Source organism: Schistocerca serialis, chromosome 4 (genome assembly GCF_023864345.2).
Source record: "Schistocerca serialis cubense isolate TAMUIC-IGC-003099 chromosome 4, iqSchSeri2.2, whole genome shotgun sequence".
NCBI classification, from domain to species: Eukaryota; Metazoa; Arthropoda; class Insecta; order Orthoptera; family Acrididae; genus Schistocerca; species Schistocerca serialis.
The window spans coordinates 409794084-409809217 of NC_064641.1; the positions used below are offsets into that span (position 1 = coordinate 409794084).

General features: G+C 41.2%; 1 protein-coding gene across 1 annotated transcript in view; it reads left to right on the forward strand.

Annotated features, from left to right (window-relative positions):
- The first annotated feature begins 494 nt into the window (after window positions 1-494).
- LOC126474497 (zinc carboxypeptidase-like) overlaps window positions 495-15134 on the forward strand; it is a 56867-nt gene continuing 42227 nt past the window's right edge. Inside the window, exons 1-3 of the mRNA XM_050101967.1 lie at window positions 495-647; window positions 8323-8459; window positions 14148-14223. Of these exons, the coding sequence (XP_049957924.1) occupies window positions 495-647; window positions 8323-8459; window positions 14148-14223 (366 nt within the window). The remainder of the gene's footprint in view (window positions 648-8322; window positions 8460-14147; window positions 14224-15134) is intronic.

Sequence of the window (15134 nt, forward strand, 5' to 3'; positions counted from 1 at the left end):
AAGATTTTCGGATTTTCATTTCAACATTGTCACTGACCAATTGTTGGCTTTTCTTCCACGTTTCATGACGAGTGTGTTATTGGTACTCACCCTTCTAAGTTGGCAGCAGCTGTGTTCCAGGGGCTGCACAAATGTGTTCCTAGTTTAGCGAATATTCACACATCATAATGCCCCTCGACTGGTACAATGAATAACCAAGCCATAATCGCACAGAAAATCTCCCCACTGGAAGATTGGGTAAAATGTAACAATCAATTTCCTCCCCATTAGGAAGCTCTGCAGGAGCTGCTCATCAATTAACGGCTTCCACTTGACACGAAGTACCAGAAAAATTTGTGGGCTCTCTTCGTTGCCGAAATGCAGCTGTTGTCAAAGCTAGAGGCGATGTTACACCATACTAGCTGATATCTTCAGGTGATTACTAATTTTGTCCGGTATGGTTATCTTTGTACTGTGTTGTTAAAATCGGAAGATATCCAGACTTCTGTTCCAGGATGGTGCATAGAGGTTTGTTGTTCCTCGTGGCTGGTCTTGCGCTGGCTGCTGGAGAGAAGGTGCGCTATGACGACCACCGTGTGTACCGGGTACTGCCAGCCAATGTGGATCAGCTGCAGTTCCTCAATGGGCTCACCAAGTACCACAAAGATGTGAGTATTCCTTCACCAGCGACTATAGTACCGCTTCTTTCTGCAGAGTTCTTCTAGTCACAGTGTTCAGCTGACATCGGTCTTTCTGCAACAGTATTCCAACTTCTCTAAAGACAGCTGCTGAATATTTTCTCCCCAATAAATAGCTTATTCAAAAAGCATGTGCAAAAGTGCTTGTAATCTTCCTACGTTATAACATAATAGCAGTGTCTGCTGTTACTTAAGGATTTTCTAGACTCCCAAGTTTCCAAGAAGACAAGGGACTAGTCCTTGTGTTGATTCTCCAGTGACGGTCTTTCGAAACCCACTTTAGGCCGAGTTAGGTATTCGTAATCTTCGCTTGCTTTGTGTTGTTATTTGACTCCAGTCTTTGGGTAGACTGTCGAATGCCATGTAAGGGTTATAGTTAATTTCTCAAGGAGCTCATTGTCTCTTAGTAAGCTGATGCCAGCGATTCCAGTCTTTCGTCGTCAGACTAAATGTATATGTGATACTCATAATGAAAGAAAATACCCATTTCAAGGTGTAACGTGTTAAACAAGTAACGCATTTTCCACTGAATTCCTGAAACAATGCCGGTTAACTCGATATGTCACACAATATATCGAGTGAAACTGTACGAATAATATGAATATGCAGATCCAATAAACAAGCTAGCATTTCGTGAGTATAAACCACTAACACTCACACTCGTAATTGCACGCAAGTAATTTTCCAGACCTGAGCTACGAGATGCAGTTATGAGGGAAGGAGAACTTTACAATGGCATGCCTATCCCGCGTAGCGCGAAACCTCACAGCAGGACACCTAGCAGACCCAATGAGACATCGGAGTCACTGCGTAGACCGCCGGCAAAAGTAGGCCTTGACCCCGCATCTAACGACAACCATTCATAAAGCCTTTCTACAGGAACACGGCGGAAAAAGCCAGATAAACGTCTGGAGAAACCCTACTCAAAACACTGGTGACTCGCTGTAGCTGCCTGAGTTAAAACTCGCATGGAAGAATAAGCTGTTTATCTCAGTATTACGTATTAAAAATTAAACTCTGCCCTATGAGAGAAACGACACGTGTTATAGGGTACAAATCTCTAGTGGGAGGAGTCATAACAATTATGAACACTCTGATTGGCCCGAAAGAAAACGCATGGCCACCAGCTTTGATCTAAACAAATTGCAGACAGAGTGACTCGCTGTTTCTCTTGCAGCAAATCGTCGAGTGTCTGAGCCAGGCGACTCGCGCCGCGCTGAGACGACTGAGAAAGCCATTATTTGAACACTTGTTCACAGGCTCATCTTAACTCATAAGAAGTTAAACTGCAAACTCTCCTAGTATGGAGAATCGCACCAAGCACTGACAACGCTAGTGAGAGATTTGAGGGCAACAATGTACGATAAATTCCAGCCAGATACCGTGTATCATGCCAATTAACTTAGCTAGCGAATAACTGGGAGCCTCGGTTTCACTGAAGATATAGAAAATGTATCCAACTGGTGTTCAACAGACGAGAGAGATTTAGAATAGATTCTCAGGTTCACAGCTCGCGCCGACAGCAGCCACTGCCGCCGTCAATCAAGTGTAAACACGCGCGCTCGCGGTACACCAGCAAGTGATATTCAATTCACTCAGAACTGTGGTCATCTCGATCTCTCCTAATTTTTGTACATTTAACCATGACCTGTAGTTAAACATAATCAAAATTTTCGGGCTTCATTGGAGCAGAAATGTGAGATATCCGATCTAATAGAAAGGATTGATCAGCCACTGTAGAGTGCTTTATACCCTCAAGTTATTAAAATGTTTTTATTGCGACCTTCTTTCTGGTTGCTCTTTACCCACCCTATCCATTATTTGATTATTTTCATTGTGCATTTTAGGTAAACTAATATCTCTGGCCCCAATTGTATTCGATTTGTTTGTACTTTTATCGACCTGCAGACATAGTCATCACACTTCTCATCATTAAATAACCTTATGATAGGAATTTCGCTTCACAGTGGTGAACACCCAATATCAATATTTTACCATCCTGTAAGTAATTTTTCTAACATTACTATGTCATAAAGTCAAACTTAGAGTAAAAATAAACCTTAATAAATAAAATCTAGGATTTTCATTTTTTGCTAACCTATGTTTGCACATCAATCCGTTCACTAATTTCTGTCAACCATAACGTTTCCTTTGCAGGGAGTGTAGTGGAACTGACATTGAGATCATTTTCTGATTATATCACTTCCGTACTGCTGCACTCTTCTTAACTCTGTATGCAAGAGAGGGTATGTTCCTACCTTGCAGGTCATAGGTTCAACACCAAATTCCTGAAACACTCACAAAGCGTTCTTGCGCATCTGTGGTAGGAAGATAGATCTGAACCGGTCTCACACTTATTAGAGAGATCATAATAGTACATAAACACTTTTGAGTTCCAATATGCAAAGAACTGTTATTCGAATAGACTTCAACTGATTATTAATTTATTAACATTAATGCTAAAGACTACCAGTTCTGTTTGCGAGACGAAAACAGATCTCACTGTCAGTATCAACACTGACATGAGTGACTGTGTACCTTTGGTACACAGCTGAGTGGAGGCTCAGAAGGTTCTGCCACCGTATAGGCTGCTAATTGCTTGATTTGTGTTATAGGGTGGTGCGTCTCAGGTTCCGATAAACAGGTCAGGGGTCCATTGGAGGCGGCTACACGGGTAGTGGGGCTATGTACAGTGGACTGGGTGGATATTTAAGTTAGAGGGTCTCAGTCTCAAAGGATGTAGGGCAAACAAAGGCTAGGGTGGAACTAGAAAATATATTGTAGTTGTAAATTTTCGTAGTTGTGTTGGGAAAAAATTAGAGATCCAACCGCTAACAGAAAGCTCCGAAACCTAAGTCGTTGTAGGCAGTGAAAGCTGACTGACTCCAGAGATAAGTTCAGTTGAAACTTTTACAAAAAACCTAATGGTGTTCAGCCATAATGGATTAAATATAGTTTGTGGAGGTGTGTTTGTTGTAATTGGAAGTAGTTTACCTTGTAGTGAAATTGTGGTCTACAGTTCCTGTGAGTTAGCACTAGTAGGGGCTATACTCGGCAATCTGAACAAATTCATAATTGGTTCCTTTTAACCACTCCCTGCCGAAACATTCATAGAATTATTGTGACTAATATCAAATAGGTACCCCACTCAATAGGTACCCCACTTATACAACTACAGGCAGTGGTGACCTCAGTCTACTCTCTGTATGTTAGAGAAAATACATTTTTAAAGTCGGCGTTAGACATAAACCAAGACCCGAAATTTTACTCAATGCTTCCTCATAAGTGTATTTTGAACAGTTAGTTCAAGAGCCTCGTCGAAGTGTAAAAGGTTGCGAAAACATACTTTATCTCGTAGCAACAAATAATCGTGAGCAAATACGGCGCATCATGTGTGATTTTAGGGTTTCCCGGCGTAGGAAAATCTTGAATAGTTCTCGGATGAACAGACGGTGATCACAAGCGTGTTATAGTGAGATTTACCGTCTAAATCCTCCAAACATAAAAATCATGTTTAAAGTAGAAGATAGAAATTTGCTTGACACCTTCCTAAGAGACAGTCTCCACCTCTTCCCAACTAACTGTGTAAGCGTAGACCAAATGTGGCCTCAGTTAAAAGAAATGGTATCGGCATGTTGCAGTGGTTATCAAACTGGACCATTCGGGAGAACGACGGTTCAAATCCGCGTCCGGCCATCGTGATTTAGATTTTCCGTGATTTCCCCAAATCGCTTCTGGCAAATTCCGGGATGGTTCCTTTGAAAGGGCTCGGCCGAATTTCTTTCCCATCCTTCCCTAATCCGATGGGACCGATGACCTCGCTGTTTGGTCCCCTCCCCAAAATCAACAAACAAACTAACCAATAGCATCGGCGATAATTGAGAAATATATACCAAATAAATTATTGATGGACCTGGTCCATCATGGTTCACAAAACAGGTCAGATCACTAGATCACTGTTACAGAAGTAACGAAAAATGCTTGCCGAATTTAATAGAATGCTAAATACTTAAGATCGGAATCGTTTTCAGAAGCTCGATATTAAGCAGAAAGGTCAGTGCGAGATGCTCTTAATAGTACCACAACGAAATTCTCTCTTTGTCAGAAACCCCAAACACATTTTGGTTGTATGTAAAGTATGCCAGCGGTAAGATACATTCAGTACCTTCACTGTACCATAACAATGGCAATCTTACTGAAGACAGTGCCAATAAAGCAGAATTAAGAAGTACGGTATTCCGAGACTTCTTCACCAAAGAAGACGAAGTAAACATTCCAGAACTCGAATCAAGCACAGTTGCCAACAAAACTACCTTACAAGTAGATATCCTCGGTGTAGCGTAGCTGTTTAAATCAGTAATAACAGGTCTTATGTTCCAGATTCGTACCAAAGTGGTTCCTTTCAGAGATGTTGATATAATAGCTCCGTACTTAGCAATGTATACAATAACTCGCTCGACGAAAGTTCCGTACCTGAAGATTAGGAAATTGCGTAGGTCACACCAATACTCAAGAAAACGAATAGGAGTAATCCGATGGATTACAGATCCATGCCATTGAAGTCGACTTGCAGCAGGGCTTTGGAACATATATTTCGCTTGAACGCTATGAATGACCTCGAAGGTAACGCTCCACTGACACATACTTAGAACGGATTCAGAAAATATAATTCTTATGAAGACAGTTAGCTCTCTATTCTCACGAGGTAATGAATGATATTGGCAGGGGATGTCAGTATCGTCACTGTTGTGCGATTGAATTCGTGCTTTTCTGTCAGAAAGGTCAGAGTTCGAAGTAAATCACAGAAAACCATCGAGTAAAACATAAGTAATATCTTGGTTCCCCAGGGAAGTGTTAGAAGTCCTCTGCTGTTTCAGAACTACATAAACGACATAGGAGACAATCAGAACAGCCCTCTTATATTGTTTGCAGATGGTACATTCATTTACCAGCTGGTAAAGTGACTACATGGTCAAAATCAAATACAAAATAATTTAGAGAAGATACTGTATGGTGCGACAAAAGGCAATTGACTCTCAATAATGAATAGTACTAAAAGGAATCCGCCAAATTTCGCTTACACGATAAATCACACAAAATTTACTGTTGTAAATTCAGATAAATACTTAGGGATTACAATTACGATTAACTCAAATTGGAATGATCACATAGATAAAGACTGTGATTTATTCATAGAACAAGTAGAAAATGCAACAACTCAACTAAAGAGTCCGCTTACACTACACTTGTCCACCCTCTTCTGGAGTATGTCTGTGCAGTATGGGATCCGCATCAGATAGGATTGACGGAGGACACTGAAAAAGTTCAAAGAAAGGCAGTTCGTTTTGTAGTATAGCGAAATAAGGGAGATAGTGCCACGGGTATGATCCGCGATGGCAATCACTAAAACTGAGGCGTTTTTCGTTGCAGCACGATCTTCTCATGAAATTTTAAACACGAATTTTCTCCCCAGATTGTGAAAATACTTTTCTGGCGCCCACCTACATAGGGAGGAGTGATCATCGTAATAAGATAAGAGAAATCAGAAATCGCACGGACACATTTAAGTGTCCGTTTTTCCTACGCGCAATTCGAGATAGGACAGGGAGAGCCGTTGAAGGCGGTTCGCTGAACACTCTGCCAGAACCTTAATTGTGAACTGTGGAGTAGTCAAGTAGATGTAGATACAGGTAGTAGAAAGGAGAATTAAAACTCACCATATATATATATATATATATATATATATATATATATATATATGTACAGGGTGAGTCACCTAACGTTACCGCTGGATATATTTCGTAAACCACATCAAATACTGACGAACCGATTCCACAGACCGAACGTGAGGAGAGGGGCTAGTGTAATTGTTTAATACAAACCATACAAAAATGCACGGAAGTATGTTTTTTAACACAAACCTACGATTTTTTAAATGGAACCCCGTTAGTTTTGTTAGCACATCTGAACATATAAACAAATACGTAATCAGGGCCGTTTGTTGCATTGTAAAATGTTAATTACATCCGGAGATATTGTAACCTAAAGTTGACGCTTGAGTACCACTCCTCCGCTGTTCGATCGTGTGCATCGGAGAGCACCGAATTACGTAGGGATCCAAATGAAACGGTGATGGACCTTAGGTACAGAAGAAACTGGAACAGCACATTACGTCCACATGCTAATACCTTTTTATTGATCTTTTTCACTGACGCACATGTAAATCACCATGAGGGGTGAGGTACGCGTACACACGTGGTTTCCGTTTTCAATTACGGAGTGGAATAGAGTGTGTCCCGACATGTCAGGCCAATAGATGTTCAATGTGGTGGCCATCATTTGCTGCACACAATTGCAATCTCTGGCGTAATGAATGTGGTACACGCCGCAGTACATCTAGTGTAATGTCGCCGCAGGCTGCCACAATACGTTGTTTCATATCCTCTGGGGTTGTAGGCACATCACGATACACATTCTCCTTTACCGTACCCCACAGAAAGAAGTCCAGAGGTATAAGATCAGGAGAACGTGCTGGCCAATTTACGCGTCCTCCGCGTCCTATGAAACGTCCGTCGAACATCCTGTCAAGGGTCAGCCTGGTGTTAATTGCGGAATGTGCAGGTGCACCATCATGCTGATACCACATACGTCGACGCGTTTCCAGTGGGACATTTTCGAGCAACGTTGGCAGATCATTCTGTAGAAACGCGATGTATGTTGCAGTGCTCTCCGATACACACGATCGAACAGCGGAGGAGTGGCACTCAAGCGTCAACTTTAGGTTACAATATCTCCCTATGTAATTAACATTTTACAATGCAACAAACGGCACTGATTACCTATTTGTTCATATGTTCAGATGTGCTAACAAAACTAACGTGGTTCCATTTAAAAAAACGTATGTTTGTGTTAAAAAACATACTTCCGTGTATTTTTGTATGGTTTGTATTAAACAATTACACTAGCCCCTCTCCTCACGTTCGGTCTGTGGAATTGGTTCGTCAGGATTTGATGTGGTTTACGAAATACATCCAGCGGTAACGTTAGGTGACTCACCCTGTATATATCATTGCTGATTTGGTGTAATTTATGAATAAGGAACTGAGACATTTGAATGTATCTATCATTTTATCAGTGACGATGATAATTGATAAGAAAAATTCCTTAAAAATCGCGCTTAATATAGCGAAGCTGCAATGATAATTTTACTCCTGCATATGAGTTGTTTGGTTAATTGTGTGTGGCTCAGTGGCGGAGTGTAAGTCTTCCAATCGGACGCCACTTCGGTGACCTGCCCCCGTCGTAGGTTCGAGTCCTCCCTCGGGCATGGGTGTGTGTGTCGTCCTTTATGTAAGTTAGTTTAAGTTAGATTAGTGTGTAAGCTAAGGGACTAATGACCTCAGCTGTTTGGTCCCATAAAACCTTACCAGAAATTTCCAAATTTCCGGTGACCTGCTTCTCCCTAGCCTACCAACCTACCCCAGTTGACCAACTGGATTAGAGTGGTTATGCTTCCGTTACTTGTTACACATATTTCTGATCCACACGTAAAATATGCATACACCACAACGCCACTGGTTAAAGGCCCCCTACTGTCGTTTCCCTGTAAAGTACTGAATATAAGTAACAACATGTTATCTTTCAGATTTACTTCTGGAAGGAACCTAGTGTCGTGAATAAACCAGCCGATGTTATGGTATCGCCTAAAATGCAAGCCAGCTTCATGGAGGGCCTAGAAGCAAATGGCATTGAGTCGTCCGTCTACATCGATGATGTGCAGAGGTAAGCGTTAGCGTGGCCAGAGTAACCTTCAAATTATTTTTCATGTGTATGTCAAACACAGCTGCTACACTAAAAAGAATACAAGTGGGACAATGAAAGCTAAATTTGTATTACGAAAATTATTAATGGGCCTTTGCACTCCTGTGTGTGCTTTACATGAAGTGAATATTCACACCTCCTTGTTTTTTTTGTTTTAAGTAAATGAGATTACACTTTGTAAGTGACCACTTAGCAGTTCCTATCTCTACGTACGTCAGGGCTTCACAACATACGTGCTCGCGGAGCAAGCTGTGATCAGCAAGGCGCGAGCACGGAGCAGCGCGAGCACGCTACCCCCACTACCGGACCAGAGCGGAGAGTGGGGAGAGTCACGTGGGGCACACAACAGCTGCCGCCAGTCAATGTAAATCCGCGGCCACCTGCAGGGATATCACTCACGAATTATTACTGAGACAAATAAAGGAGAATGTACAAATGCCACATAATTTTATTAGCTTAGTGTATGCTTCTACATTCGCATTAATTTGTGAACTGTTACACAATAAAAGGTGTCACTGAAGTGTGGGATTCTCAGTTATCTTGTACTTTTTGCCCTTTACAATTGCGTCTATGTTCGGAGCAGCGTGCAGTTTAAATTTCGATCAGACAATGCGTTTCTCAGGCGCGTCTTGTTACATTTCATTGCAGAGAACAGTTGTTCACAAACATACGTGGAACCGAACATTGATACTATTGTAGCCGCCAGTTTATGCAAACGAGGAAATCTATCCTGAGGGAAGTGTCTGTAGAATTCCAAAATGTTCTTCTTGTTCTGAAATTTGTCTCTGTATTCTCTGTCACACTGCAGGTCAATAATTTCTTGCTGCAGCTCAGGACGAATCTCTTAAATATTCACTGAATATGGAGAGATCAGATCAAAATCACTGTCTAGTGCTGTCAGATCTTGAAAGCGTTAATGAGATTCTCCCTTAAGGGCATCTAAACTATGTGAATAACGTTCACAGTCTTTGTGAACATCTTGCATGGATGATAATTTAGGAAAATGAGCTAGGTTTCCTGTTTCCAGCTGACTCACCCAAAGTGTCAATTTCATTTTAGAATCTCGTATTCGATCTACGAAATGAGTAATTAGCAGATCTTTACCTTGTAGTAAAATGTTCAAAGCATTCAGATGGCTAGTTAAATCTGCTAAGAACACGAGATCACATTCAAACGTGCGCGCGCATTTCCCCTCCCTCCCCTCCCTCCCTACTCCGCGACCTTGCACCTGCTCGCGAGCACGTGCCTGAGCAGACGCGAGTACTCGCGCTCAAAACCGGCCATTGTTAAGCCCTGACGTACGTGATGCGATAAGGAGAGTGCGTGAGTGGAACAGAGACGAATAGGGAATCATTCTAGAGACTAGTATACGTGGGGTGAATTGGGAAATCCGCTGAAATAAGTGAGTTGTTATGGCCCGACGACTGCGAACTTGCATCTCAGAAACGGCGAAGCTGGTCCGATGTTTACGTTCTCATGGTTCAAATGGTTCAAATGGCTCTGAGCACTATGGGACTTAACATCTGAGGTCATCAGTCCCCTAGAACAGAACTACTTGAACCTAACTAACCTAAGGACATCACACACATCCATGCCCGAGGCAGGATTCGTACCTGCGACCGTAGCGGTCGCGCGGTTCCGGACTTAAGCGCCTAGAACCGCTCGGCCACAGCGACCGGCACAACCTCATGTCATGAGCAGATATGGAAAGTCGTTGAGTGCTCTGAAACCACGTCTTGACGACAAGATGTTGAACGTACAAGTTAAATCACAGTGCATAGGGCTCCACACCAGACAGCCGCTATGTGTTCCCACATAAATGGAATCGTAACTGATCATGTTGTTGGTTCAACAACATCTTCAGTTACGATTCCAGTGTACCCGGGATCATAGAGGCTGGGCCGTGGATCAATGGAAACGTTTCGCTTCATCCTGTGTATAACGGTACATCCTGCACCACGTCAATGGTCGTGTCCGCATGTGCTGTTATCCAGGCTTTGATGGTCTGATAAGTGTGACAGGCAAATCACGCTGATAACTTGACCACCAACTTCGCCTGATCTGAATTCGATGGGACACACCTGGGACAACAAATCACCAGCCATTAATTTGTGGGGACTGCGTGACATGTGCGTAGATATTTGATACCGCAGCATACCTACGGAAACCTGCCAAGAACTTTTGGTACCCATACCAAGCATAATCGCTGCTGTATTTCTTTCCAAAAACGGGTTAACACGCCCTTTAATAGATGCTAATGGTGTTTCCTACTTCGTAGGCTGCTTTTACGCTGTGTAGTGTAGGCCATACGTCGATGGAAAGCTTGGAAAACTGTAAGTCTCCATGCATGCCCGAATTCCTCTAATGTTACAGGCGGGACCACCAAGTGACATTTGTGTAAGAGGGAGTAATGCTTCTCTAGATTCGTCTTGGGACGGCGGCTCTCGCAATATTAAAAATAAAGCCTTTTATGATACATACGCCATTCTCATAGCCTTCCCCATTAGTATTTGATGGGCAATTTTGTCACATTCGCTTTTTTGCTCGGTTGTCAGGACGGTGCACAGTATTCAACAAGTAGTTGCACAAGAATTTGTAGTCCTATTTATTCCATAGTGCTGTGAATTTGAGACGTCAGCTGTGAAATACTTTCGTATTAAGAACAGACGCTGTTGTCTTACTAATTTTAGACGGAGTAGAGATGAGTTCTTTTAGCTGATTTCGACGCGAATACATATTGATTTTCAGGAACCTCTGGTTAGACCCCAGTTGGTGTAGATGATGCCATAGCTGAATCGAAGTCCATTGCAAATTATTTAACCACAAACACAACTCAGTGTTCGAAAAGTGCGTGAGTGAATTTAATTCCACACAATTCTACTAATGAATCTGTTTGGATCTATGGGATTGTTCTATCTTACAAAAATTTAGATGGATATCCCTAAGTAATTCACATTTGCAAGTGAATAATTACATCCCGATTTGACCTGTATCAATGAAACTACTGTTTAACAAGCTGCATTTTCCCTTCTACAGTGGAAAAATGCTCGTTAGTAGCTGTAAACTTTTAGCATCAGGCTGAAAGTAGGTAGTGTTCATTCACAAACAAAAGAGTAAATGGATCTGAAGGCCTACGAAATAAATATTTATGATTCACGTAAAGCTTCATCGTTGCTTTTAGGGTACAGACTCCTTAACCAAGTTCACTTTTTTTTTATATCACATATAGTTTGTATTTCCTTTTTACCTACTTCTTCAAGTACGTAATAAAGTTTTTTTTTTTCCATGTGAATAGTCTCTTGCTCCAATTTCAGTCGTCGTTGTGCCGGCCACTGTGGCCGAGAGGTTCTAGGTGCTTCAGTCCGGAATCGCGCGGCTGCTACAGTCGCAGGTTCGAATCCTACCTCGGTCATGGATGTGTGTGATGTCCTTAGGTTAGTTCGGTTTAAGTAGTTCTAAGTCTAGGGGACTGATGACCGCAAATGTTAAGTCCCATAGCGCTTAGAGAGATATGTAGTAGTCGTTGCTTCTGTTCTTGTTGTTATGTTTGTTCTTGTGGTAGTGGTCGTGGTAAGTATGATGACGGTGGTCTTCAATCCGAAGACTGGTTTGATGCAGCTCTCCAACATAGTCTATCCTCTGCAAACCTCTTCATTTCTGCATAACTGCAAGAATCTGTCTGTGAACTGTTTGTTCTCCACATCTGACTTCCGTACAACGCTACACTTTAAATATCTGTAGAAAAGACTTCCTAACACTAAGGTCTTTTATTTAATGGTAACAAATTTCTCTTTGTCGCGAATGTTTTCTTGCCATTGCCAGTCTACATTTTCCATCCTCTTCGCTTTGGCCGCCTTTAGATATTTTGCTCCCCATCTACTAGTTTTATTGTTTATTTCCCAATGTAATGGCCTCAATATCACTTGATTTAATTCAGTCACGTTCGATTACCCTTGTTTTACAGCTGTTATTATTCGACCACAATCTCTTTTAAAGATCTTCCAAGTCCTTTGCTGTTTATTATAGAATTACCGTCTCATTGACAAACAATAAGGTTTTTATTCATTTTCCGTTAATTTTCATTCCCTTCTCAAATGTCTCTTTGGTATCCATCATGTCAGTGCATAGACTGGATAACGTCTGGGACGGGGTACAGCCCTTCCGGTTCCTTCTCAACTATTGCTTTCCTTTGATTTATAACTGCAGTATAATTTCTGTTCAAGTTGTACATAACCTATTAATCGCTGTATTTTACCCTTATACTTTCAGAATTAAGAAGAGTTCATTCCAGTCGACATTGTCAAAAGCTTCCTTTAAATCCACAGTATTGCCACAAGCGTTTCTACATCTCTCCGGAACCCAAATTTATCTTCCCTGAGATCAACTAACTTTTTCATTCGTCTATTAATAATTCGACTCACCACTTTGTGTTCATCACTTATTAGAGTAATAGTTCGATGCAATTCACGCCTATCGATACCTTCCTACTTTGTAACTGGAATTATTACATTCATCTTAAAAAGTGAAGGTATTTAACTTGTCTTATATATCTTACGTACAGGTGGAATTGTCTGTTATGGACGATTCTCCCAAGGATCATAATAAGTTTAAGGGAATGTAGCATACTCCTATGATCTCAGTGCTTTGTCGGATTCTTCCAGCCTTATGATATCTCCCATACCTTGAACTACTTCCTTTTCCCTTTCCATAATGTTGTCTTCAAGTTAGTTTCTTTCGTATAGCCTTCCACGTGTCAGTTTCCTCTTCTTTGCTCAGTAATGACTTGTCGCCTGAGCTCGTCATATTCATACAGTGTTCTGTGTTCCCCAGAGGTCTCTCTAACTTTCCGGTATCGATCTTTCACCGACTCTTCCTTGGTTACGCAACTTTATATTTCCTCTCTCTCCATTTCTAGTCAGCCATTTGCGATTTTCTGTTAATTTTATTTTTAGATGTTTATATTTTCTTTTCTTTATATTTTCTCCTTTTGTCAGTTTAGATCAATATGTCGTCTAATATCCAAGGACATTTACTGACCCGTTTCTTTTTCTTATTTGATCATTTGCTTCCGTCTATACTTCGCCATTGAACGCAAAACGAATCAGAAATCTTTTTCGACAAGAATATGAAATATATTTTTCTTCGGTTTTGGAAAACCTTCGTTAAACTTCATCACTGATGCCATCGAAGGCCGAGAATTGTTAGCCTAGTTACGAGTTGCTGACTCTAAAGATTTCTAAGAAAGCGCAGACGATAACATGACGACGTGAAGTTTTCATGTAGTAAAGGATAAAGTGATCACATTCCTAACTTAAAACGACGTACTCACCGTTACTGCTCCATCGAGCAGTGATGTAGTAGATTTTCCCTTTGTAGACGCCGTTGCGGAAGGTAAATTCATTTAATGTTATTCTACCACCTTTGTGACGTTCTTTCAACCTTACAAATTTTGCAAATACTGCAATTAGCTGTGGCCTATAGGTCACTGTCATGTGTCATTTGTCATCTGTTGTTCCATTTGAAATGTACCATTGATGAAAATGTTACAATTAATGCCAGTGGAAGAATGAGCTCCGTTCACCAGCACAGACAACGTCTCAGTTGTGATCGCCACGATAGGGTGATAACAACGATTTACTTACTTTCCAGACTCATCGACAACGAGAGACCAGTTCGAGAGCCCAAAGCAAGCTTCGCATTCGATGATTACCATAGCCTGGAGGAGGTAAAGTATGATTCTATGTTATCCTAAACACACAATATTTAGAGATACGTGTAACTTGGAATTATAATTTGATAATGAATTCGATTGGGAGGATCACTGTGTGTGTGTTTGTGTGTGTGTGTGTGTGTCTGTGTGCGTGTGTGTGGGTGTGTGTATGTGGATTGGTAAGCTGGGTCGGGGGGGGGGGGGTTGGCGATGAGGGGGGAGAGTGAGGGACACATTTGCAGTGTACAAAAGCGTGTTATACTAATTGTTGTGTTGTGAACGGACGGAAGAGTACCCTGCAGATCCGTTCATGGAACTGGGGACATTAGCTTCCGCATCCTACTAAATTTACCCTTTAATGAAATTTGGCGCACACAATATTTCTCTTTTTCATACCAAAAGCGCAAAAGATTTAAAGTCACTAACTTTGGTTCAGAAATGTGTACATTATTCAGAAATACGTATGTTCAATAGCCTTCCAGCAGTCATAAAGAGATTAACTGCTAATAAAGTTCAGACTTGAAACCGCCTATTCCATCAACAAATTTGTTCGTATAAACTACTGACTTATATTTTATCAATAATATCAAATAACGTGACTTTTACTCGTCTTGTGTCCAGTAACGTGATGAATGTCAGTAAGTACTTCAAACTTTGTTTCTCTTCGATAATGCGTGGCTTCAACTGCCACCATTATATGCGCCCTATTTAATTGTACATTTAGATGCTTTGTGAAATGTTTGTTGTTAAATCAAAATATGTTTCAGATTTTTTTTATTTACTCCACATTTTGAGGATCATTTACCGTAGGACCTGTGGGGTCGTAAAAAAATCTCTATTTCGCAAATGTGTGTTATGTATTCTTGTTTCAAGATTTGTTGTACACCCCTGAGCCTCTGCTCTCTATGAATCTATGGAGCAAAATA